At 46.6% G+C, this 27,399-nt stretch overlaps 1 protein-coding gene across 7 annotated transcripts; it reads right to left on the bottom strand.

Moving 5' to 3' along the window:
* Positions 1-5,545: 5,545 nt before the first annotated feature.
* On the bottom strand, positions 5,546-26,505 carry LOC119452840 (juvenile hormone acid O-methyltransferase). Of its 7 annotated transcripts, none has more exons than XR_007466940.1 (4): positions 25,877-26,377; positions 24,578-24,743; positions 23,749-24,148; positions 5,546-7,472 (listed from the first exon to the last, which is right to left on the bottom strand). XR_007466940.1 is itself a non-coding variant. In XM_049667314.1 (4 exons), exons 1-4 carry the CDS (start codon positions 26,375-26,377, stop codon positions 7,879-7,881), a joined length of 840 nt encoding a protein of 279 aa, XP_049523271.1. In that variant the 3' UTR covers positions 7,688-7,878. The 7 variants fall into 7 exon arrangements, 5 of the variants coding, with proteins under 5 accessions (XP_049523271.1, XP_049523273.1, XP_049523272.1 ...); XR_007466939.1 differs by having other exon boundaries at positions 5,546-7,367; positions 23,643-24,148; XM_049667314.1 differs by lacking the exons at positions 5,546-7,472; positions 23,749-24,148; positions 24,578-24,743 and adding exons at positions 7,688-8,051; positions 8,480-8,645; positions 10,029-10,064 and having other exon boundaries at positions 25,913-26,377.
* Positions 26,506-27,399: the final 894 nt, after the last annotated feature.

Below are 27,399 nucleotides of genomic sequence, written 5' to 3' on the forward strand. Positions count from 1 at the left end.
GTCAGTTACAGATTTCATTTTCTCCAAGTTTTGCAGAAAAGAATTGAAACTTGTACATTTGACCAAGTCTTGAAGCCATATTTAGGGAAGAAAAGATACTGGAAGCGAGAGTTGCTTCTAGTTGAATCTTTTTTTTATAGTGGGCATTTACGAGATGAGGTAGATCTTTTTTTTCGTCAACGTTTTAGGCTAAGTAAATATCGGAACGATGTTAACTGCTCGCTGGTTGCAGCAGCAATACACTTTTAAAAGATAGCAGCTACACCGCCCCCTATGAGTTTTTTAACAGCGAAGCTGTTTTAGCTAACCGTAGAAAGTGCCGCCTGCCGCAAAACCTCGCCGAGTTATGACGTCACTGCGTTGCCTAGCAACTACGTCGCGGAGCGGCGTGTGCTTCGCCTCCTCTTCGTGCCGTGCACATGATGTCATGACAGTGGATGTTAAGGAGAGGGAAGGAGAGCATGCGCGCTATGCTCGGGAGAGAGAAAGAGAAAATGACAGAGATAGAGAAAGAGAGAGTGAAACAAATTGTAGCAGCCCCAACGAGGCAACGCGCAGAGCTGCTGCCGACGCCATCCGCGCTTCCCCGTTCCCCCGCATTAGCGCCGAACGCACGGGGTGTTCGTGACTGCAGCAGGCGCCTCTGGCGGTGGCTCGGCAGCTTTCGACCAGACACGCCCCGGCAAGTGTGGAGGCGCAGCTTGGCCGTGACGTCACCGGGGAAATAAAGCTCGCAGCCGCCGCGACGGCGGCACAACTCTCGTTGACTCCGTAGCGAGTACATGTAGCCTTGACATGGGACGACCATAGAAGATCCGGACACCCGAAGAAGCCGCCGTTCATCTTGAAGCGCGTCGAGCGGCCAAGCGAGAATCTGCGCGTCGGCGGCGAGCCGATTCGGAATTAGGTGCCTAGCAGCACTTCCTAACAAAAGTTAGTCAAGCCTAGTAAAACCTGGAAGAAGCTATGTCGATTACCATCTCCGCTGTTTACTCCAGCCTTGCACCACTAGTGCAAGCTGCCCATTTTAACGCGATAGCGTTTAGGGCCCCGTGTCGCAGAAAATCCGGCGTCGGCAACCGGCGTGTGATCGCGGTGGCGGAGAAAATCATCCAACTACATCGACCGCGCAGGCCCTCCACGTGGTGCAAGGTTTTGGTGAACAGAAATTGAATTTATCACAGTGAAATCCGTCAGAAAAAATGGTAAAGTACAACTTTACCATTCGGCGTCGGATTCTCCGTTGGATTGTTTACCAATCGGCGTCGGATTGAAATCTGAATGTACGAGAAAACCTAATTCTGATACGAGGAAACTCAAACGCCAACCCCTTTCTCAGCATTTCTACCAGACCTGCCCGCGTCGGGGCAATAGCAAACAATTAATAAATTAATTTAAAAAAATGTGCTAGGGCCTTCGCATTTGAATATTGACCCTTTTCGCGGAGCAGTTTGTTTTAGAGAAACGAGATAGCGCTCACGGCGGCGCACTATACCTCTCCTCAGCGACCACGCACGAATACGAAACCATTACTGCTTCCACCTTGCTTCTGTGCGATTAGCTGTTAGAAATGCAACTGAGTTTTCGCTAACACACTGTGCTCCAATCATGCTAGATTGAATCACGTGGATTGAAGACGTGTGCAGTAGTTGGCTGGAAGAATAGTGACTGGCATGTTCAGATAGTGGCCGCACCGAGGAACTTCACTGAGTCAGAAACTGACAAGCCACTGCTTCAAAATATTTGCCGAATAAAGAACAAAGATAAAAACACACTTATCCTGACTGAATTCATAATCGGAAAGCTGGGATAGCTTGGAATACATATTTAGCCCCGCTTTTAGAAGAAGTACCATATACGCTGCTTGCGCCGTTTGGACATAGCTTAATCAGCTCCGAAAGCGCTTTTGCATCTTCTCTGAAGCTGTGATCAAAGCTTCGTGTCGTCCACCTAGTCACCGTTTACGATATCTCCGAAAACAGAGGTTTCCTAAGCCGCGCCGGCGTCATACACTTCCATTGTAAACAAGGAGGCAACGGAGGCAGTTGAGGCAAGCAATGGACGCGTCACCACGTGATCAAACATGGCAGCGCCCACGGGATCGCCGTGAAAAGGGTCAATAAGACCACTTATATTGCCCCTGGAAAAACGTCTTTCCAGCAATGTATTTCATTTTAAAAGTGAAGCCGACTTTAAGGGGATCAGTGTAAGCTTGGTCTTTGTAAGCTGGCTTTCCCACGTTCAGTGTTGCAGTGACTGAAGCCTACTTGCCATATGCGAACGATGCGATGCGAACGGGTCCCGATAACGCTATCGCGTTCTACTCTTAAATGCGAAGCTTAAGCGTCCTCCCATTTTTTTCTGTTATGAAACTGATTTATGCTTTTAAGCGAACACATTCCAGCACAATCAGCCACATGCCAAATACGTCACCGTCTTCTGACAGGACCGCGCGTGTCATTATGGCCAACGACTTTATTTTAAGTTGTTATGCAAACATTTAAACAAAAAATGTATTGAGGCTAAAAAATTATTTGTACTGCAGTAGAGGCAATCTACACGTCAGTGTAATAACGAAGCGTACCTGTGTTTGCTTTTCGTCTGGTTCGTGAGAGTCTGCTTGTTTTTATAAACGACAATCTTTATGAATACGTTGAACCCTTGACACGGCGGCCTCTAGTTATGCATTTTAAAGCGCTCGTTTGACTTTTATGCTGTGGCAATAGCAGTCACTCACTATTTTATTACTTTGGAATAGCCGTAAATATCACGCGAGCAACTTGACCCGACCTGTAATTTACTCAGGAGATTCACTTTTTTTTAAAACTCGAGAATGCTCAATTTAAGTACAATAGGATGAAACACTTTGTGATGGGGTCCAACCTGAAGTCAAGGAATAAATGTCGTAGGGCTATACAGCGAGAGTACCTTGTAGCCACGTGGCTAAAGTCATCAGGGAAGTTACTGCGGGGACCATAGCATATGAGCAAGGACTGCTGAAAATCTATTGTACCAGGAAAACATATTAGAGGGACTCTAAGGATGAAATTGGCTGAGCTGTACTAGTAAATTTCGCTTCTACACTACAGAAAAAGCCACGCTTACATTGAGAGGAAAGTAAGATGAGTTGAAAAAAAAAGAACTACAGATGGATGGCGACGTCACCGTGAAGCTCCCGCTCCAGCCAGCTGTGACATCATGAATTTGCCAGTTGTGACGTCATGACCTGAGCTTACGTCACGACGTACGCTCGGGTCTAGTTAACTTTCATATCGATATTAACATGCCAAGCCAGACGATTTTCTCCGTTCTCAGGAAATTTAGATAGCAGCTCCTAAGGTTAAAGCTTCCTTTCATGTGTGTGTAATGCGTTTTATCGCTTGCATGACTCAAACGAAATAAATGCATTTAAAGATGTGCATGGTTGCAACATCCGCTAATGTGAACGCTGATACATAATTGAACTACCTGTGTAGTTCCCTGCGCGGTATGAATTAATTCCCGCTGCGTCAATCAACCATCTCATCCAGCGGCTAGGCGCCGGTGGAAAGAAATTAGCTGTATCACAGGCGTATATAAAATGAACCATGCCAGGGCTGCCGATCATTATTCCCAGCGTTCTGCGAAGAAATCACAATGCGTGATATTTACCTGTACATCGTATCGTGCAACATGGCTATGAAAGCTCTTCTGTTTGGTGTAGTGGTGCTCGCTGTCCTACAGACCTGCTTAGCCGGTGAGAAGCCCCTCATGGGCGCAGTTCACTTCACCGCTTCGTTACTAGATAAAACAAATATTTTTCATCTTCTTTAAATTTTAGTTATACTTAACCTTTGGCCCCAATAGGGCACTTGATGGCGAACAGTGGGTTTTGTGCGTTGGTAATAACGTTGTCTGTGTTCCCACGACCTGTTCATGCTTGCGTTGTTCTTGTGAACTCTTTCTGTCTTTTCGTTTGCTTTCCTCGGTGATGCTCGGTCTAGATTCCCTAGGGCTTTCTTATGCTGTCATAGATCTTTTTTGTCCGTGTTTTGTAATTCGATTACTTTTTGTAAATTTTCTTTAGCTCAGATTGCGGTAAAGCCGACCCTTTCGGCGGCCAAAGTTCTCGTAGTTTTCAGCTAAAAAAGAAGAAACCATTCGGTGCTCATTAAAGCGTTTCTCTTTCGTCGTTTTACCTCACTATCCTCTATAACTTTTTTTGCGTGTACTTAGTGTTACTTTATGCTCTGAATTGTTTTCGTGCATTTGCAATTTGCTCAGAACTTTCCTTTATAGTTCAAAAAGCCAGTAAGCTGTTAATAATTGCCTGAATAGACTCAGTAATTTAGTTGTTTCTTGTGTTTTTGCTGCATGCAGAATAGTCAAGTTCTTTGAAATGTACCCCTGGCTGATTTCACCTTTTCATTCTCTTCCATCTTCTTTGTGTTTCCTTTTTTTGCGGGAAGCCTCAAATAAGTTACAGAATAGGAAGAACAAAATCCAAGCAAAATTTTGTGTGCTGATTGTTCTCTTGAAATCGATGACTGGTCGACATCTCGTCTGGATTGGAAGTAAAGGCGAGTTATGGAAAGGAAAACAGACTGACCAAAGTCGTGTGATGAAAAGTGTTTGGCGTCTCGACTTTCACATGAAAACCTTGTTCACTAGGCTCTTAGTGAACACGGCTTCCGCCTGGGAGTCAAAACGTCTAGCACATTTGACTACAGCACTTTGGTCGGCGTTTTTACAATAAGGATAAATTTATTAAACACATTTGTGCACGCAACTGTACATAGGTGGTAGGCACATCTATAAAAGCCGTATTTACAGCAGATTGACTAGCCCCACGTGCCTGTGGTTTACAGTGACAGCTGCTTTCCTTTCAATAATATGTAATTACTATGATGCCAGATAACTGGATTAACGATTTTAAGTTCTCAGTTATGATAGCCCATAATTCAATGTGCCTTTATCTTTCAGAAGATAAATGTCACGAGGGCGAGGTTTTCAAGACCGGTCAGAGCAGCAGCTGAGGCGAGAAAAAATGCGGAGACCGAGATAAAGGACCAAAACCTTGCACGATTGACTACGTAAGCCGATGTTTCTGCGAGTATCACCTCTACCGAAGGCAGACCGGCGACAAGTGTGTGCCCAAGGAGGAGGGCTGAATAAGTCGCGAGGTTGTTTTGGATAGCGAGTTCTTATCGTCAGCGTACAGACTGACGAACAATGCCAACAAAGAAGGAAAACGCAGAGGTTGAAAGATGTTGCAAGATCATTCATACCTACCCCGTCAGTTGGAATCGAATACAAGTCTTTTGACGGGACATTACACGGTCGTACAACTATTCTCGTTTTATCATTGCAACAGAAAGTAAAGCGGTTAATTCGTTATACCCACAAAAGAAAGTTGCGCGGGCCGCACACATATTATCTAAAAATTTCAATTTGAAATTGCTGCTTCTATGTCCTTTTTTTTCATGGTTATTGTATGCGATTTTCAATAATTTTTGTTAAAAAATGAGGAACCCTATTAACCTTTGAAGGACGACACACATACATAGCATAGAAAATTGTTTATTTTGCTTCTAAATGTGCAATATACGCCAAGAAATAGCATATTGAAAATAATAGACATATTTTGCAGGAAAGTTTTCGGTAATACGAGGCAGGCATCAGATAGAAAACTGGAACTGGGTTTCACCATCTATGGCTTCATTTAGAACTTGCATAGACAGCTTTACTGAATTTGTGAAGCATAGGCCAACATTGCATTTGCTTGACATAATGTGTGTTATTCCGCAGCCACCAGATGTCTGGCATTGGTCTGTTTGCTCTGACTGTGCTAGTGTAATTGCTAAAGTGAGGGAGCCTCAATCGCATGTTGTGGTTGCAGAGTTGTGTTAGCCTGTGGTTAGCCTGTGTCACATGGGCGCACGTAAGAATGTGCTATGATTCATTGGTCGGCGGCCGCTAAAGCGGCATATACCTAGGCCCCCATTCTCCGCCCAGACTTCGTCCACTCGAGCGTTGGCAACCTTATGGACACAGCATCTTCTTGAAGTCAACGCAAAAAATGTTGCTAGGCGGGTTATTCTTTTCCATACAAAAGTGTAGTTATGTAACTCCCTGCTTAGTATGCCACAGTTGCCGCTTCCCAGCAACTGCAGCTTATGTAACAGTATTATTAACCGGGAACCACTTTCGGTGAACTCTATGCGCGAAGGCAAGCTTTCTGGTTCTTTTGCTTTCTTCCCCCGCACGGCCGGCGCCGCCTCTGTTGCGGGTGCGCGGAGGCGAGCGCCATCTGCCGGTACTGCGATGAACCCAGCGGCGCAGGGCGCGCGCGCTTCCCACGTGTTTGTCTACAGAGACGACAGACCCGTTGGCAGGTTATGTTGCACAGCTTCACAGTAAAAACAAGGCAAATATACCTGGTAGCGAAGCTTCCATAGAAGCCCATACGTTCAAAACATGGCGGCTCATCGGCGGTTCATGGGGCTTAGCGCCATTTGGGGGTTCATGGGGCTTAGCGCCGAGGAGGGAACACTTCCGGCGGAAGAAAAAACAATTTGACGTCATAGCCGTTAAAAACAGAAGTGACGTAATTTTTTATCAAAGGCGCAAAATTTGTTTTCGGAGGCCTGCCAATAGAGCTGTATATTCAAATGCCCCGCCATTCGACTTGATGGGCGTTTCGAGCTTTCAGCGCGGAAAGCTATGCAGGAAAAGTTCAGCCGTACGGGTGTGGAAATGGCATCGCTGCACAGAACATACTTTCTTTGGAGGCCGACGAACGCTTTGGGCGTAGAGTGCTCGTGCTTTCGTCGGACGCCAAGCCCGCCGGCCAGCGCTGTTCCACGAAAACAACTAAACTAAACAATTATCTGGTGGTCGCAACTCGCTACTTTTGACTGAACAGGTTAAGAAACAATAAAACTGCCTGCGTCGCGAAATTCAGCCATACGTCGACAAGCAAAACGGCACACATGTGAGGGGGGCGTGTTGTAACGGGTCAACTTTACGAGCACGCCTTTCTGCACCCTTGAAGAACTGCATTGCATTGAAATGATAGCGGCGTCAACACCCGTCGCTATCGGTGAGTGCTCGTATGGTAGGCGTTGAAAAAAAGGTATTTATTGATAATGATCAAGTAGAATAGAGTTGTTCTTTTCTCGCCATGCGTATATAAAATTGATTAGGAATTTTATTTTCATTGAATGAATCTAACTGTGCCTCGCTTTAATTAAAAAAAAAACGCTTTTTTCTCTCCAAATATTTGTTCCCTCCAAACATAGTCGTGCTTCAATCACTGCTCCCATAACAACCCTTGCTGATGTCGGTGACAATTCGTTCTGAACCGATTTTGCCCGAAGATTCGCGACCTATTTGGATCGACCTTGCTAAAACGTCGAGAAGATGGTACCTAACTATGGTTTTCTTGCGATTTACAATCTAATAACTACACAGTCACTACGTGGTAATGAAACCTGGGGAACTAAAGAAGTGGTGTGAACAAGAGTTAGTAAGCTGTACTCAATTCCTTATAAACTTCGTTTGCTCCCTCCCTCGCTGACTGACTGACTGACTGACTGACTGACTCACTCACTCACTCACTCACTCACATCACTCACTCACTCCACTCACTCACTCACTCACTCACTCAACTCACTCACTCACTCACTCACTCACTCACTCACTCACTCACTCACTCACTCACTCACTCACTCACTCACTCACTCACTCACTCACTCACTCACTCACTCAAGAGAACGCGAGGGCACGTCGATCATAAAATACATGCATAACTTCGCAAGCAAAAAGGGCGACTCCTAAAGACAGCTTGTTGGACACGCTTGTGGCCTCAATTACTATCACGCGTTTAGGAAACTTTTTTCACCCAGAAAACCGACGGCCGTGAACGACATAGAACCCAAATTTCATTACGATTGGCTCTCCCGGTGACGTGGACGACTTCCGGTGCATCAGTTCTGCCCACAAATTGCTGAATTCTGCCCACTCTTCTTCGGGGATGGTCGCCTTGAAGGGATGAGCATTCAAAAACAGGTCTGAAAACGGAGAATATAGATAGATAGTGTTCTTCCCCTCTAAGAAATGGCCTCCTAGCTCAACGTAAGCAGCTATAGCAACTGCACGTCGCAAATTGTTCATTAAACGCTGAAAAAGTCGGGCAATATAGACGAAAGTGATTGAGAATTTATTTACAAAAAATTTTAAGAGTATTAAAATATCGATTAGAGGTGGTGTACGCGCCGATATAGGGCCTCCGAGATCGTAAAGAAGGCAGGTGGGCGTGATCTCTGTGTCCCTGGTCCAGAACCATTGCTAATTATAGTTCGCAACGTGAGTTAGTACTTCTGTTGACGTCAAAGAAATTTCCGTATCATATTTATTGTAGTTGTTCAGCTTACTGGGATCCTGAAAGTAGATATGCGGTAATCTAAAAACTTTACATTAGCCATGAAGTGCATCTCACCGAGAAAATGATCCATGCTGTCAAACTTCCAAGAGGAATCACGAACTTCGCAGGAGATACATTGCAACCCGGTTCCACGTAAGGTGTCTCTGACTTCGGCTTCAATCTTTGCTGCTGACTTGACGCAATTGAAGTTGAAAGAAGCGTTGGCAACATCTCGCGGGTCCTGCAGATAGAGACACGTGTTCAGGTACCAAACAATGGCACGCGATGGTGCCGAATGTACGAAACTAAATTGGATGCAAGGATTACAAACCAAAGTGACTATGGAGATTTAGAAGAAAAAGAAGAAAAAAAATTAGAAGGGATAATCTGTGCGATATCACAAAGCGCAGTGTCATGTTATATGAGCCTCGGGTTTTGAACATTCATAAACTGGATGAATGTCTACTACTTGTCGACGTCGTTATTCAGTCACGCAGGAGACTGAGCTATGCAATTTACACACCCTAATCAACCCTGAGTGATAATGTAATCGAGGAACGAAAGATATTAAAAATATTCTGTGAAAGACGTATGTGCAAAGATAAGAGCAACTGTTGAAGCAGCTATTTTCTGTTGTGTACTAATCACGAACATGATAGAATGAGAAAAAGCCTGGGTATGGATGAAGTTGCTGCCGTACGCGGTATATCACAGCTCAGACTTGTGCTTTCGAAAAAAGGTAATCTTGCATGAGCGAAAGGAGCCAAACGCGGCTCCGTCGAGGCAGCCGGGTTTCACCCCTTCCATTCATGCAAGGGGATTAAAAAGATGCAAGATACTGCAGAAGGTTATGACCATGACCGTCTACAGTCTCTTGCAACCATATGTGTGTATATCCTAAAAAAAATAAATTATGGGGTTTTACGTGCCAAAACCAGTTCTGATTATGAGGCACGCCGTAGTGGGGGACTCCGGAAATTCGGACCACCTGGGGTTCTTTAACGTGCACCTAAATCTAAGTACACGGGTGTTTTCGCATTTCGCCCCCATCGAAATGCGGCCGCCGTGGCCAGGCTTCGATCCCGCGACCTCGTGCCCAGCAGCCCAACACCATAGCCACTGAGCAACCACGGCGGGTGTGTATATCCTCTTGGACATTAGTTTTATCGTTGTCAGAATTGTAACAATAACTAACTATAAATAATGTTCCATAATCTGAAGGCGGATACATGGAGGCAACGTCAATGGTTTAACAATATTTTTGTCATAAACTTTCAAGCATACTGACATTTTGTGTGAGATTGTTTTGTCACCGACACTGAGAAATTTCATAAGAAGCGTGGTGACATCGCAAACTATAAGATTAAGCATAAACATCAGCCACAGCACAGTAACCTTCGTCAATGTGTTCAGGTTAAAAAAAAAGTCGACAAAGAAAAAACGAGGTAAATTAGGGGTGATGGTTACACTCTGTCTAACGCGTATGTGCCAATTTGCGCTTATATCTTGGTATTTTACAGGATCAATATTTTGATAGGTTGTTGCACAGCAGTCGGTAATAAGAACTTGAAAAGACATTGTACCACTGGTGTTTCCTCGGGTGTCAGGCAGATGGTTAGCTTACCGGTATCCGGCCTTTCCATTTCGGCACCCCGCACACCTCTGCCCATACGTCTGCAAAATCGAGGCTGGAGAAAGCGAGCACCAGGCATTCGCCTCCGTCGTTCAGCAACTTGGCGATGTTCGCGTAGGCTGCCCTTTGGTCCTGAATCATGTGGAAGGCCAAGAAGGAGAAGACCCTGTCGAACTTTCCGTATGTTTCCAGGAACGGACCCAAGTCGGGAGTGGTGATATCCAGGACGTCGTGGACAATGTTCTCGTGCGAAAAGTGTTCGCGCGCGAACTCGATCATGTCGGGCTGGAGGTCTGTGGCCACTATCCTCCTACAGGGTTGGCAGTGAGGCAGCAGAAATCGCCGGGCGGAGCGCCCCGTACCGCATCCCACTTCCAGAACTTGCTTTTCCTTGGTTAACGGAACTTCGAAGCGTATTCTCCTTAGGACCTCATCGTGTAACTGACCAGGATAATGGTCGCACTTAGCGTAACTGTCTGGGTAGAACTTCATCGTTCTCGGAACCTTTTCAGCTGCCGCAAAAACAAAACACTTAATATGTAATACCTTTTCGTTTCGCCCGCTTTACTGACGTCGTTAGAAACCTTCGGTAGCAGTTGTTGTGTCAAATAGATTCTGCTGTGCTCTCTCCGCACCGGCGTCTAATAGAACAATGGCAAGGCAGTCCCTTTTAATCATTAAGGGTGCGATTGCATTTGCACCGGTGGTCGGGGTGCTGAACTACCGTGCAGTTGTCTGGAGTTATCTGTGAGTGCGGTGTAGGGGAGATTGCGGCAGTCGTATTGTTATCTTTGAGGGGCGGACGACAGGAATAGACACGCACGAAAACATCACATGTTTTTTCATGCGCGCTAAAGAGCCACTATGCGATATAATTCGAACCGGAGCTGAGGAGAACAAATTGTTGTCTGGACATATAAACAATACGTTGCCTTGAAGGACCGGTGACGGAAATACAGTAAGTGCAGTGTCGAAACCGCAGGGTTCAGTAACCGTTGGAAAACCATTGTATAGAAAAAAAAACTTGGTTTTCCCTAAACTAGCACGTTATCCAGGCGCTGTGGTGTTCTGCGGTTGGTGAAAGCTTCTTGTTGACACCGTGATTGTGCCCACGATGAGACAGATTTTTGTAGCAGGCAATGACGGGCAGACGTATTTTGAAGCTGCGCAGTTGAGATGCAGGGTATCCAAGTGAGTTCCTATATATTTCGAACTTAAGTGACTTCACAGTTAGCAGGGGTTAGATCAAGTGATAGTGTTGTTAGCTATACTATCTGTGGTTCGCAAACTTCTAACGTCGTGCATTTAAAACACTGCGCAATCTTTTACCAATTTCTATCCCTAACCATCAGTATGCGATGACTCATAGAAAACATAATTGGACGCGCAAGACTCTTTCCATTCCAAAACAAAACACTCAATATGTAATACCTTTTCCTTTCGCCCGCTTTACTGAATTCGTTAGAGACCTTTGGTAGCAGTTGTTGTGCCAAATAGATTCTGCTGTGCTTATTATATATGTGACAATTTCCTATATTACTGGATGTACCCATCGATAAGCTCTAAATAGTTGTCTGCAAATTGCACCGTTTTTGTCAGACATTTGGAGTGTAGCGAAGAAGAGAGACGCTAGTGGGTTCAGCGCTATTGGCTCTAAACGCTAGTGGGTCGAGCGCTCTCGCTCAGCAACGGCTCTCGTGCTGGGAAGCTGTGACTGCCCTGCCCGTCGACGCTGCCGTGCTCCGAGCTCTTCCAAATAAACACCTTTAGAATTGCTGGAGTGTGCTGGGTACCCTCAGACAATCATCCTGGAACTCCGGTCCCACACCCTACCATCTACCATGCCCCAAGACGCCTCCCAGCAAACGCCTCCTCCTGCACCCACTGCGTGTCCCGGGGTGCCTCGTCATCGCGACCCTCCTATCTACACTGAAGTGGACGATACTGACGTGGACGAATGGCTCACGGCGTACGACAGGGTAAGCGCCCATAACAAGTGGGACGAAGCGGCCAAACTGAGCCATGTTCTGTTCTACCTCGCTGGAGTGGCCAGCCTGTGGTATAACAATCATGAAGGAAAGTTCCAGACATGGTCCGAATTTAAGACTTCCCTCGCCGATATATTTGGTCGCCCTGCTGTTCGCAAACTGCATGCCGAGCAGCGTTGAGGACAACGAGCTCAACAGCCAGGAGAAACATTCGCCAGTTATATTGATGTCCTGGACCTATATGCAGGAAAGTCGATTCGACCATGGCGGAGTCTGATCGAATTCGAAGCATCCTGAAGGGCATAGAAAACAACGCCTTTAACATGTTGCTGGCCAAAAGTCTTCGCTCTGTGGCCGAAATTATCACACTGTGCCAGAGCTATGAAGAACTCCGCAGGCAGTGATCACTGACCCGTCGATCTCTACCGCGTGACGAACACGTCGCTGGTTTGGCTGCCATGTCCGACTAGACAGCTTTGCTCGCAGAAATGAAGGCATTCATCCGCGAGGAAGTTGCCCAGCAACCTCTCATTGATGAGTTGGCCCGGCCGTTCTGCTGGATTTCAATTCCGCTTTGTAGAAAAATTCTCATAAACTTTTGACGCGAAAAGGCATTCAAAGCCGTGCGCGAACTTTACGGAATATTCTTATAAACTTGTAGAGCCCTGCCCAGCAAATCTTCCATACACGCTCTCATTGATGGAAGCGCGCCGAATGATTTGGACCAGGGCAGGTAAAGTAAAATAAGAGAAAACAGAAGAAAGCAGCCGCAGCCGGTCACAGTGGTCGCGCCAAATGCTGCCGAGTTTTGATGCGAGCTGGTTGTGGAGATACATATCTGAAGAACGCTAATGCCTCGCCCAGCATCCTAGATGCAAAAGTAAACGCTGCAGCTAGACTTGCTGACGAAACGACGTGCAATCGAAGCTTACTGTTTGTGCCTGAGCATCGAAGAATGTATTTAGGTTTAGCACCAGATGCGCGTTCCTGCGTCTGTGACGCCAGCTCACAGCTACACCGCTCTGAAGTCTCAGAAACTGGTTAGGCCAGGCCAACGTGTCCGCCAGACAGATCCCGATGCAAGTAAAAGCTGTTCCATCAGGTCCATAAACTCGTAATTATAAAAGCCACTCCACAGCTTTACAGCGCGAAGAAAATTAAGAGGACGTTGCTCACCCACGTCCCACTCGGATACAACTCCGCATCAACCTGGGGATTTTGGGTGCATAATAATTGTTGCTGTGCAGGCAGCTAAAATGCACGTACGCCGGTGCTGTCGCGAAGTCCTCATATCACGCTATCATAGTATTCTTACCCGGATCAACTATCTGTGACTGAGCAACATGTTTATTTGTCTTGTTTGACGCATTATATACAGCTTAGATACGTACTTCGTACCAGCAAGCAGCCACGACACTTTTTGCCATCAGGTTGTATATTCGCGTCCTCTATCTTCGCATTTCATGTATATTTTGAGAACTCCTGCTTTTTATTTGTACTCACTGCTGCGAGTATTATCTCTGCTTACTCTCAATACATGACTGGTAACACGTCGCTGGTTTGGCTGCCATGTCCGACTAGACAGCTTTGCTCGCAGAAATGAAGGCATTCATCCGCGAGGAAGTTGCCCAGAACTCTCATTGATGGATTTTGCACAGCCGCAGCCGGCACACGCGCCAACGCCGAGTTTTGAGCCTCCGCTTTGCCGCATCATAGCGCAAGAAGTGCACGAAGTTTTGCCTGAGCACCACCAGCGCGTTCCTGCGTCTGCGCCTCACAGCTACACCGAAGTCATGGCCAGGCCCCAACAGATCCCGATGACTGTGCCACTCAGCTACGCGGAAGTCGTCACCCAGTCACTCAACAACTCCCTCAACGGGGACCTCTCACGTACGCCGAAGTCCTCGCTATGCCCCGACAACAGCCTGCCGTGCAATCACTTCACCAGCCGCCACGTCCAACGCGTCCTCCCACATGGATGGGACCTGCTGCAGCGACTCGGTAGGCGTACGGCGGACAATCGGCCGATAAGTTTTGCGTGCGGCTACGCAGGCCACGTCGCACGGCCACTGTAGTCGCGTGCAGTCAACTAGCGCTACACTATATGCGCCAAGTCCTATGGTGGGTTCTCCGCGCCCATATTACGACGACGAACCTCTGGTTACGTCACCACCATTCCGCCGGTCTGCCAACATCCGCCGCTCACCTTCTCCACGCCGACGCTTCCCATCACCGATGCGGCCTCGTCCCGTAGCTCGGGATGAGGAAAAATAATCGTCGCAGCCCATGAGGCAAGGGCTGCGACGCCGTCGAAACGCGAAAGTCCTCAACGTAGCCCGGCCAATGTGATCGACGTGTTAGTTGACGGTGTGCGCACATATGCCCTCGTGGATACCGAAGCCGCTGTATCAGTTATGGACGCAAAGCTTTGTCGCTTTCTTCGAAAGGTCACGACGCCCCTTCCCGGATTCTCCCACCGCACAGCAGGCGCACAGCGTATTCATCCGCTAGCGGCGTGCACAGCTCGTTTTCTCATCGAGGAAGTTGTATACGCCATCGAATTTATTGTGATTTCTTCGTTCTCCCATGAAGTTATCCTGTGGTGGGACTTTGTCACCCGCCACAATGCTGTTATTCATTGCGCGCGGGCCGAACTAGAACTGTCGCCGATCTCAGATATGACGCCTGCCAAAAATGTTTCTTTTGCGAACAAACTTCTCGTCAGGCACGACACCAGCGTGCCTCCCAACTCGTCAGTGATTGTCTCAATGCATTGCAGCAGCCTCTCTGATGCTGTCGCATTACTTTCTCCTCCTGGACGCTTTTATACTCGAAAAGGTCTGCTGCTACCTTTTGCGACTGTGAACGTCAAACAGGGCTCCACAGCTATTTTCATCTGTAACCCCTTCTCATACCCCGTGCTGCGGCTTCAAGGCGAATATTTTGGCCATGTGGAGGTGATCGACGACGTACAAATTATGGATGTTCCCGAAGCCACGTCCTGCGCCAGTTACAACACGCTCGGTTCTCTCTCTACGTCCGACCCTTTGCCCACAGGTGTGTTCGATTGATCTATTGCCGATGGCCTCACCCCAGCTCAGCGTTCTCCGCTTCTGCGCATCTTAGAAGAATTTAGTTCTTCTTTTGATGTCGGGCAACCTTCCCTGGGCCGGTCGTCTGCTGTCACACACCATATTGATACATCAATGTGGTTACAAAAGGGGTTGCTCTACAACTGATCACCTAGTCCGACTTGAACATGAAATACGCAATGCTTTTTGACACAAACAACACTGCCTAGCTGTCTTTTTCGACTTGGAGAAGGCATATGATACCACATGGAGATACGGTATTTTGAGGGACCTGGCAGACTCAGGCATTCGGGGCAGAATGCTGAAGTGCCTGTCTGATTTTATGTCCGATCGAACATTTCAGGTGCGTCTTGGTAGGGTTCTGTCACGCGTATTCACCCAAGAAAACCGTGTGCCTCAGCGCTGTGTTTTAATTACAGCGCTGTTTGTTGTCAAAATGAACTCGGTTAACAAAGTCATACCATCTAACTCGGTTAACAAAGTCATGCCATCTAGCCTTATGCACTCTCTTTACGTTGATGACCTCCAGATTGCTTTCCGCGCATCTAACATCACAACGTGTGAACGGCAGATTCAAATCACCCTAAACAAATTGACAATACGGGCTAACAAAAACGGCTTCCGTTTCTCGTCCGAAAAAACTGTTGCTGTGGTGCTTTCTCAGAAGAGGGGCTTATAACCTGACCCCATCTTAACACTAAATGGAATAGTACTGCCAGTTAAACAAGAACAGAAGTTCTTGGGGGTCATATGCGATAAAAAGCTAAATTTTCTGTCACACATTAATAACCTAAAGGTTAAAACAAATACAGCACTTAATGTCTTGAAAGTCCTGTCCCGGAAGCGCTGGGGCTCTGACCGCAAATGCCTCCTTCATATTTATCGTTCGCTGGTACGCAGCAAATTGGACTACGGGTGCATAACATATGCTTCAGCCAGACAATCATACCTTAAGCGGTTAGATCCCGTTCATAATAAAGGACTACGCTTAGCAACCGGTGCCTATAGGACCTCACCGATTCTCGGTTTGTATTCCGAGAGGAACGAGCCGTCTTTAGACCACAGAACGCAACTCTTGTTGACATACGTTCTAAGAGTTCGTTCATCGCCAGACCACGTTTGCCATAACATTATCACACACTGCGAGAAACGACTACACTACACGAACAAGCCAAATGCTATAAAACCACTTATACTTAGATTTGAAGAAAAAGTCCTTAACTACAATGTCCCTACTGAAACGCTTTCTGTCATGCAAAGACCAACCAGATTAGCACCTTGGAACGATTTCACAAAATTTCTAGATTTTTCATTAACGCATCTAAAAAAAACAAGATATGCCTCGGGAACTTATACTACAGGAATTTCGCACACTGCAATACACGTACGACACCTACACGGAATTTTACACCGATGGCTCGAAGACGCACATTTATGTTGGAAGCAGCGTGGTTGAAGGTACGTGGGAACACACAGTTAGACTACCACAGTTTGTATCAGTTTTCACTGCTGAGTGTTATGCCTTATGGATGGCAGTACAAAAGATAATAAGCACCAAACACGAAAAATTTGTAATTTATACAGACTATTTAAGTGCACTTAAAGCCCTGAATATGCAATCACAATACGAACCCATCACTGGCAATATCCTAAACACACTAACACATCTAAGTGAAGGCCATACTATTCGTTTCTGCTGGGTGCCAAGCCATGCTGGAATCCCAGGAAATGAAAAGTCGGATGAATGTGCAGCAACGGCAAAATATATGAATACTTCAAAAGTTAATATACCTGCTAGGGACGAAATCCAAGCAGTTCGCAAGGCACTCCTTTCTAACTGGCAACGCGAATGGAAATTGAAAGATAACCAGAAACTTCAACTTATTAAACCTGTACTAGGAGAGTGGAATACATGCTATCATCAAGAACGTTTTATCGAAGTAATACTTTGTCGACTTCGGATAGGCCACACGCACATGACACATAATTACCTTTTGACAGAGGAGGAACAACCAACATGTGATAAATGCCATGAACCATTAACAGTAATACACATTTTAATAACATGTCCGCATCTAGAAATGCTTAGGAAAAAATACTTCCGAGTCTTGTATAAGTCAAACACTCCACTTCACCCGATGTTGCTGTTAGGAGATGATGCACTGGTATCTCTGACTGACGTGATAAGTTTCCTTGACGAAACAGGGTTTTTAAGTAAGCTCTAATTACTACAGTGTATGCTCCATTTATGAAGAAAATTTTATCACCCTGTGTCTGGCGCAGCATAGCCGTAGCCGCTTTTACGCCAATAAACCCAATTGAACGAACTGACTGACTGACTGACTGACTGACTGACTGACTGACTGACTGACTGACTGACTGACTGACTGACTGACTAACTAACTAACTAACTAACTAACTAACTAACTAACTAACTAACTAACTAACTAACTAACTAACTAACTAACTAACTAACTAACTAACTAACTAACTAACTAACTAACTAACTAACTAACTAACTAACTATCTAACTAACTAACTAACTAACTAACTAACTAACTAACTAACTAACTAACGATGCGCCGTCGTACTAACCAACCAACTAAATAACTAACTAAATAACTAACTAAATAACTAAATAAATAACTAACATATTGACACTGGATCCCAACCGCCATTGCGGCAACACCCATATCGCGTCTCGTTGTGTGATTAAGGAGCAAGTGGACGATATGCTTCGCCGCGAAGTGATCCGACCCTCGAACATTCCTTGGGCATCTTCTGTCGTCCTTGTTACGAAAAAAGACGGCTCGGTATGGTTCTGTGTAGACTATCGGCGCTTGAACAAGATCACTCACAGATGTATACCCGCTGCCGCGAATCGATGACGCTATCGATAGCCTACAAGGAGCAGAATTCTTTTCATCGCTAGATTTACGCGCCGGATATTGGCAAGTACTCAATGGCTGACGTCGATAGGCTGAAGACAGCCTTTGTCACATCCGACGGCTTATACGAATGTAGCGTCATGCCGTTTGGACTTTGCAATGCGCCAGCAAACTTTGAACGCGTGATGGCCACAGTTCTTCGTGGTTTGAAGTGGCACACGTGCTTATGTTATCACGACGACGTTGTTGTTTTTGCCTCTGACTTCACCACGCACCTCCAACGCCTTCGGCGTGTTTTGACGTGCTTAGCAAATGCTGGCCTCCAACTGTACCTAAAGAAGTGCCGATTTGCAGCGCGGCAGCTCACGATACTAGGTTACGTCGTCTCGAAGGATGGAATCCTCCCCGATCCAGCCAAACTTCGTGCCGTCGCCGAATTCCCTAAACCGACGTCCGTCAAAGAATTGCGGAGTTTCGTAGGCTTGCGTTCCTATACTTCAGGCGCTTCATTCGCAATTTCCACGCCGTTATATCGCCCCTGACGAAGCTCCTTGGAAGCAACGAACCCCTCCATTTGTGGTCGTCCGAGTGCGATGAGGCGTTCACTAAGCTCCATCGTTTGCTGACGGCTCCTCCCATTTTGCGCCACTACGACCCAACGGCACCTATTGAGGTACACACAGATGCCAGTGGTGCTGGCCTCGGCGCTGTCCTAGCGCAGCGCAAAGAAGGGTTTCCTGAATATGTTGTGGCATATGCAAGCCGTACGCTCACTAAAGCCGAGACGAATTACACCGTCACGGAAAAAGAATGCCTGGCAATCATCTGGGCGCTTACTAAGTTCCGGCCCTATTTGTATGGTCACCAATTTGATGTCGTCACGGACCACCATGCACTATGCTGGCTGTCGTCATTGAAGGATCCCTCATGTCGTCTCGCCCGATGGGCGCTTCGCTTACAGGGTTACGATATCCGCGTACTGTACCTGTACCGCAACGGACGCCAACATGCTGACGCTGATGCCCTCTCACGTTCTCCCTTGCCTGACGACAATACCTGCTGCTCACTATCCCAGCTCGACGTTTCTTCCGTCGACATTGGGACCATCGCTTCCGAGCAGCACGAGGACCCCTGGATTACCTCCACCATAGACTTCCTTGCTGACCCGTCATCGCCGCCAACCATTCGTGCGTTGCGCCGTCAAGCTCGCCATTTCGCCATTCGCGATGACCTGCTTCACCGACGCAATTACACCTCTGACGGCCGCCAGTGATTATTAGTAATACCTCGAAGCCTGCATTCTGAAATCTGCGCATCGTTCTACTCTGATCCACAGTGTGCACACTCGGGACTTTTCAAATCCTACCAGCGCCTCCGGCAACTCAAGGCGACAACTACTGGCGAGGAATGTACAACTACGTTCAAACGTTCGTTCGCTCATGTCCCGACTGCCAGCGTCAAAAATCTTCACCCCAGCTCTCGCCAGCTGGTCTGCAGCCTCTATTCTGCCCTACCCGGCCGTTCGGGCGCGTAGGCATCGAGTTGTATGGGCCACTTTCCTTGACGTCGGCTGGTAACCGCTGGGCCATTGTGGAAGTAGATCACCTTACACGATACGCCGAAACCGCCGCTTTCCGGCAGCTACAGCGCGCGATGTTGCCTCATTCCTGCTTCGCCGATTGATCTTGCGGCATGGTCCACCTCAAGAACTGCTCAGCGGTCGTAGGACGCGTCTTCCTGTCGGATGTAGTTGAAGCGATTCTCAAGGAGTGCCACGTTGTTCATCGTCCGACTACGGCGTACCACCCTCAAACGAATGGCCTCACAGAACGCTTCAACGGTACACTTGGCGACATGCTTTCAATGTACGTCACCTCCGACCACACGAACTGGGACGCCATTTTGCCCTTCGTGACCTACGCGTATAATACCGCTACGCAGAGCACCACTGGATTTCCACACTATTTCTTACTGTATGGTCGACACCCTTCGCACACCATCGACACCATTATACCGTGCCAGCCGGATGCATCCGAGTGTGTGTCCTATTTCTGCCACGGTCAGGCATGCAGAAGAGCGCCGTGACCTATAGCACGGGCCTTTACTTCCGATGATCAAGAGCGCCAGAGGAGCACTCGCGGTGACGCCACTTCCACGGTCACCTTCGATCCGGGAGCGCTCGTGTGGCTCTCAGTCCCTTTCAATGCCCCTGGCCTCTCATCAAGACTGGTCCCGAAGTATGAAGGCCCTTATCGTGTTCTCTAAGGCGCATCTCCTGTGAACTACGTAATAAGAACCAGTTGAGGCATCTTCAGACATGCGCCGCCGTGGAGGAGACATTGTCCATGTCGACCGTCTAAAGCATTACTTTGACCTACTCATCGTGAGGAGCTGTTAAAGGAGCCGTCCGGCGACCTAACAGCTCCTTTATCGCTCCCGGGGGTGATTGTAGTGAAGAAGTGAGACGCCAGTGGGTTCAGCGCTACTGGCTCTACACGCTAGTGGGTCGAGCGCTCTCGCTCAGCAACGGATCTCGTGCTGGGAAGCTGTGACTGCCCTGCTCGTCGAGGTTGCGCTGCTCCGAGCTCTTCCAAATAAACACCTTTAGAGGTGTAATAATTGATCTGCACATAACACATAACTATGTTTCCGAGGTTCTAAATTCAACACCTGTTTTTCTAAAGGCCTCATTGCTGAATTGAACTCAACTGTTAAGATACGATGTTAAGTGGATTCAATTAGGCTTGACATGCTTGTGCTTGACGTCACAACACGCTAACCGCCGCGGTAGCTTAGTGTTGATGGCGATGCGCTGCTGAGCTTGAGGTCGCGGGTTCGATGTCGTGGCATTTTGATGGGGGCGAAATGCAAAACCGCCCGTGTACTTATATTTAGGTGCACTTGGTGGCCATAATCATTCCAGAATATGCTACTATGGCGCGCCTCATTACAAGACAGTGGTTACCGCCACTAACACCCCGAAATTTTAATAGTGTTGTTCTCAAGTGATTTGATTTATCATTCTGCCGCTCGTTGTCGACACCAACGCCGCGAGGACGTCACGTCTGGTTCAACGCGGCTTGGTCTCACAACTTGACAGCCAGTGCGCCCACTACAACTGGTGTGACGTAAAGTATTTATTAGAGTAGCCGAGGCTGTTAATGACGGCCTGCGTCCCGTGCACATGTCAATTTGCAGACGGAAATGCAGCCACGAAGAGCCGGATTTCGCCCGGAAAACAATTCAAGCTTTCTGCCGTGCTGTGTATCTCATAGGAGTGAATGACTGAACAGTGAACAGTCGACATGGCTAAGTACCTTCCGTCAAGTGGCTCAAAGGGACCGAAGAAAAGTCTTTTCATACCCGAATGACGAAAAATACGCTGCTTAACATGTGTGAGAGACAGCCCGATTTAAATGTTTCAATACCAGTCAAGGTATGAAACTCTCGAAGGGGCTTATAGATTGTAGTCCAGGAAATTGCAAGTGCAATCTCTACGTAGCATATCTTAGGAATTCAGTGACTTTTATTGTAGTTGTAGTTTGCACAGGCAGTTCTAATGAGAGCGAATCGTAATAGAATGCAGACGTGACAATCATAATAGCTGTTGGGAAATAATTAGAATAGTTCATGGGAAAAAAAGGTGCAATGAAGAGGACAAGGAGACGACTGGGAACTGAACGAAGCGAGTGTTATCAAGGGATTCATTGAAATGAAATGACATAAAGAAAGTTGCGTGTAATGAGGAGCTGCGCACGCATCAGTGGATGCTAATCGACAGATAGTATCGATCATAGTACCTGCAGCACAGAAGCCCGGTACTTTAGCCATTAGGCCACAGATGGATGCCCCAAGAGATGGGAAAGAATAACTGTTCTTGGTGCATGCGGTGACACTCAAGTGCTTTGAAATACTCCGCTGCCTAATTTCAGCCATTCATTGACTTCTGTCTCCTTTAAATTTCTTTTTCTGTGTGAAGCCTTGGAGACGGTCGTACAACTATTCTCGTTTTATCATTGCAGCAGAAAGTAAACGGGTTAATTCATTATACCCACAAAAAAAAAGCTCGGCTGGCGGCAGACATCTTAGCTAAAAATTGCAATTTGAAATTGCTGCTTCCATGTCCTTTGTTTTTATGTTGATTTTATGCAATTTACAACAAATTTTGTTTAAAAAATCGTTGACCGTTGAAGGACGACACATATACATAACAGAGAAAACAGTTTATTTTGCGTTTAAATGTGCAAAATACGCCAAGAATAAGCATAATGAAAATAAAAGAAATATTTTGCAGAAACGTTTTCGGTAATAGGAGGCAGGCATCGGCTAGGAAACTGGACTTTGGCTTCACCACCTATGGCTTCATTTAGAATTTGTACAGACAGCGTTACTGAATTTGTGAAAATTTGCATAAGCTGCAGTTGCCGCTTCCCGCCAACTGCAGCTTATGAAACCGTATTATTAACCGGGAAACACTTTCGGTGAACTCTATGTGCGAAGGCGAGCTTTCTGGTTCTTTTGCTTTCTTCCCCCGCACGGCCGGCGCCGCATCTGCCGCGGGTGCGCGGAGGCGAGCGCCATCTGCTGGTACTGCGACGAACCCAGCGGCGCAGGGGGCGCGCGCTTCCCACGTGTTTGTCTACAGAGACGACAGACCCGTTGGCAGGTTATGTTGCACAGCTTCACAGTAAAAACAAGGCAAATATACCTGTTAGCGAAGCTTCCATAGAAGCCCATACGTTCAAAACATGGCGGCTCATCGGCGGTTCATGGGGCTTAGCGCCGAGGAGGGAACACTTCCGGCGGAAGAAAAAACAATTTGACGTCATAGCCGTTAAAAACAGAAGTGACGTAACTTTTTATCAAAGGCGCGAAATTTGTTTTCGGAGGCCTGCCATTAGAGCTCTATATATACAAATGCCCCGCCATTCGACTTGATGGGCGTTTCGAGCTTTCAGCGCGGAAAGCGATGCAGGAAAAGTTCAGCCGTACGGGTGTGGAAATCGCATCGCTGCACAGAACATACTTTATTTGGAGGCCGACGAAAGCTTTGGGCGTAGAGTGCTCGTCCTTTCGTCGGACGCCAAGCCCGTCGGCCAGCGCTGTTCCACGAAAACAATTAAACTAAACAATTATCTGGCGGTCGCAACTCACTACTTTTGACTGAACAGGTTAAGAAATAATAAAACTGCCTGCGTCGCCAAATTCAGACATACGTCGACAAGCAAAACGGCACACAAATGTGAGGGGGGCGTGTTGTAACGGGTCAACTTTACGAGCACGCCTTTCAGTACCCTTGAAGAACTGCATTGCATTGAAATGATAGCGGCGTCAACACCCGTCGCTATCGGTGAGTGCTCGTATGGTAGGCGTTGAAAAAAAGGTATTTATTGATAATGATCAAGTAGAATAGAGTTGTTCTTTTCTCGCCATGCGTATATAAAATTGATCAGGAATTTTATTTTCATTGAATGAATCTAACTGTGCCTCGCTTTAATTAAAAAAAAAAACGCTTTTTCTCTCCAAATATTTGTTCCCTCCAAACATAGTCGTGCTTCAATCACTGCTCCCATAACCACCCTTGCTGATGTCGGTGACAATTCGTTCTGAACCGATTTTTGCCCGAAGATTCACGACCTATTTGGATCGACCTTGCTAAAAACGTCGAGCAGATGGTACCTAACTATGGTTTTCTTGCGATTTACAATCTAATCACTACACAGTCACTACGTGGTAATGAAACCTGGGGAACTAAAGAAGTGGTGTGAACAAGAGTTAGTAAGCTGTACTCAATTAATTATAAACTTCGTTTGCTCCCTCCCTCGCTGACTCACTCCCTCATGAGAACGCGAGGGCACGTCGATCATAAAATACATGCAGAACTTCGCAAGCAAAAAGGGCGACTCCTAAAGACAGCTTGTTGGACACGCGTTTCGCCTCAATTACTATCACGGGTTTAGGAAACTTTTTTCACCCAGAAAACCGACGGCCGTGAACGACATAGAACCCAAATTTCATTACGATTGGCTCTCCCGGTGACGTGGACGACTTCCGGTGCATCAGTTCTGCCCACAAATTGCTGAATTCTGCCCACTCTTCTTCGGGGATGGTCGCCTTGAAGGGAGCAATATTCAAGAACAGGTCTGAAAACAGAGAATATAGATAGATAGTGTTTTGCCCCTCTAAGAAATGGCCTCCTAGCTCAACGTAAGCAGCTATAGCAACTGCACGTCGCAAATTGTTCATTAAACGCTGAAAAAGTCGGGCAATATAGACGAAAGTGATTGAGAATTTATTTACAGAAAAATTTTAAGAGTATCAAAATATCGATTAGAGGTGGTGTACGCGCCGATATAGGGCCTCCGAGATCGTAAAGAAGGCAGGTGGGCGTGATCTCTGTGTCCCTGGTCCAGAACCATTGCTAATTATAGTTCGCAACGTGAGTTAGTACTTCTGTTGACGTCAAAGAAATTTCCGTATCATATTTATCGTAGTTGTTCAGCTTACTGGGATCCTGAAAGTAGATATGCGGTAATCTAAAAACTTTACATTAGCCATGAAGTGCATCTCACCGAGAAAATGATCCATGCTGTCAAACTTCCAAGAGGAATCACGAACTTCGCAGGAGATACATTGCAACCCGGTTCCACGTAAGGTGTCTCTGACTTCGGCTTCAATCTTGGCTGCTGACTTGACGCAATTGAAGTTGAAAGAAGCGTTGGCAACATCTCGCGGGTCCTGCGGATAGAGACACGTGTTCAGGTACCAAACAATGGCACGCGATGGTGCCGAATGTACGAAATTAAATCGGATGCAAGGAATACAAACCAAAGTGACTATGGAGATTTACAAGAAAAAGAAGAAAAAAATTAGAAGGGAAAATCTGTGCGATATCACAAAGCGCAGTGTCATGTTATTTGAGGCTCGGGCTTTGAACATTGATTAACTGGATGAATGTCTACTACTTGTCGAGGTCGTTAGTCAGTCACGCAGGAGACTGAGCTATGCAATTTACACACCCTAATCAACCCTGAGTGATAATGTAATCGAGGAACGAGAGATATTAAAAATATTCTGTGAAAGACGTATGTGCAAAGATAAGAGCAACTGTTGAAGCAGCTATTTTCTGTTGTGTACTAATCACGAACATGATAGAATGAGAAAAAGCCTGGGTATGGATGAAGTTGCTGCCGTACGCGGTATATCACAGCTCAGACTTGTGCTTTCGAAAAAGGTAATCTTGCATGAGCGAAAGGAGCCAAACGCGGCTACGTCGAGGCAGCCGGGTTTCACCCCTTCCATTCATGCAAGGGGATTAAAAAGATGCAAGATACTGCAGAAGGTCATGACCATGACCGTCTACAGTCTCTTGCAACCATATGTGTGTATATCCTCTTGGACATTAGTTTTATCTTTGTCAGAATTGTAACAATAACTAACTATAAATAATGTTCTATAATCTGAAGGCGGATACATGGAGGCAACGTCAATGGTTTAACAATATTTTTGTCATAAACTTTCAAGCATACTGACATTTTGTGTGAGATTGTTTTATCATCACCGACACTGAGAAATTTCATAAGGAGCGTGGTGACATCGCAAACTATAAGATTAAGCATAAACATCAGCCACAGCACAGTAACCTTCGTCAATGTGTTCAGGTTAAAAAAAAAGTCGACAAAGAAAAAACGAGGTAAATTAGGGGTGATGGTTACACTCTGTCTAACGCGTATGTGCCAATTTCGCTTTTATCTTGGTATTTTACAGGATCAATATTTTGATAGGTTGTTGCACAGCAGTCGGTAATAAGAACTTGAAAAGACATTGTACCACTGGTGTTTCCTCGGGTGTCAGGCAGATGGTTAGCTTACCGGTATCCGTCCTTTCCATTTCGGCACCCCGCACACCTCTGCCCACACGTCTGCAAAATCGAGGCTGGAGAAAGCGAGCACCAGGCATTCGCCTCCGTCGTTCAGCAACTTGGCGATGTTCGCGTAGGCTGCCCTTGGGTCCTGAATCATGTGGAAGACCAAGAAGGAGAAGACCCTGTCGAACTTTCCGTATGTTTCCAGGAACGGAGCCAAGTCGGGAGTGGTGATATCCAGGACGTCGTGGACAATGTTCTCGTGCGAAAAGTGTTCGCGCGCGAATTCGATCATGTCGGGCTGGAGGTCTGTGGCCACTATCCTCCTACAGGGTTGGCAGTGAGGCAGCAGAAATCGCCGGGCGGAGCGCCCCGTACCGCATCCCACTTCCAGAACTTGCTGTTCCTTGGTTAACGGAACTTCGAAGCGTATTCTCCTTAGGACCTCATCGTGTAACTGACCAGTATAATGGTCGCACTTAGCGTAACTGTCTGGGTAGAACTTCATCGTTCGCGGAACCTTTTCAGCTGCCGCAAAAGAAAACACTTAATATGTAATACCTTTTCGTTTCGCCCGCTTTACTGACGTCGTTAGAAACCTTCGGTAGCAGTTGTTGTGTCAAATAGATTCTGCTGTGCTCTCTCCACACTGGCGTCTAATAGAACAACGGCAAGGCAGTCCCTTTTAATCATTAAGGGTGCGATTGCATTTGCACCGGTGGTCGGGGTGGTGAAATACCGTGCAGTTGTCTGGAGTTATCTGTGAGTGCGGTGTAGGGGAGATTGCGGCAGTCGTATTGTTATCTTTGAGGGGCGGACGACAGGAATAGACACGCACGAAAACATCACATGTTTTTTCCTGTGCGCTAGAGAGCCATTATGCGATATAATTCGAACCGGAGCTGAGGAGAACAAATTGTTGTCTGGACATATAAACAATACGTTGCCTTGAAGGACCGGTGACGGAAATACAGTAAGTGCAGTGTCGAAACCGCAGGGTTCAGTAACCGTTGGAAAACCATTGTATAGAAAAAAAAACTTGGTTTTCCCTAAACTAGCACGTTATCCAGGCGCTGTGGTGTTCTGCGGTTGGTGAAAGCTTCTTGTTGACACCGTGATTGTGCCCACGATGAGACAGATTTTTGTAGCAGGCAATGATGGGCAGACGTATTTTGAAGCTGCGCAGTTGAGATGCAGGGTATTCAAGTGAGTTCCTATATATTTCGAACTTAAGTGACTTCACAGTTAGCAGGGGTTAGATCAAGTGATAGTGTTGTTAGCTATACTATTTGTGGTTCGCAAACTTCTAACGTCGTGCATTTAAAACACTGCGCAATCTTTTACCAATTTCTATCCCTAACCATCAGTATGCGATGACTCATAGAAAACATAATTGGACGCGCAAGACTCTTTCCATTCCAAAACAAAACACTCAATATGTAATACCTTTTCGTTTCGGCCGCTTTACTGAATTCGTTAGAGACCTTTGGTAGCAGTTGTTGTGCCAAATAGATTCGGCTGTGCTTATTT

This window comes from Dermacentor silvarum, chromosome 5, assembly GCF_013339745.2.
Source record: "Dermacentor silvarum isolate Dsil-2018 chromosome 5, BIME_Dsil_1.4, whole genome shotgun sequence".
In the NCBI taxonomy this organism is placed as follows: Eukaryota; Metazoa; Arthropoda; class Arachnida; order Ixodida; family Ixodidae; genus Dermacentor; species Dermacentor silvarum.

Bases quoted from the DNA above. Each gene is read 5' to 3' on its own strand.
- LOC119452840 (XM_049667314.1), bottom strand. From the start codon at position 26,377: ATGAAGTTCTACCCAGACAGTTACGCTAAGTGCGACCATTATACTGGT. The intron at 8,646-10,028 runs GTAAGCTAACCA...CTCTATCTGCAG, and splicing joins AATGGAAAGGCCGGATACCG to GACCCGCGAGATGTTGCCAA. The intron at 8,052-8,479 runs GTGAGATGCACT...CTCCGTTTTCAG, and splicing joins CAGCATGGATCATTTTCTCG to ACCTGTTTTTGAATGCTCAT.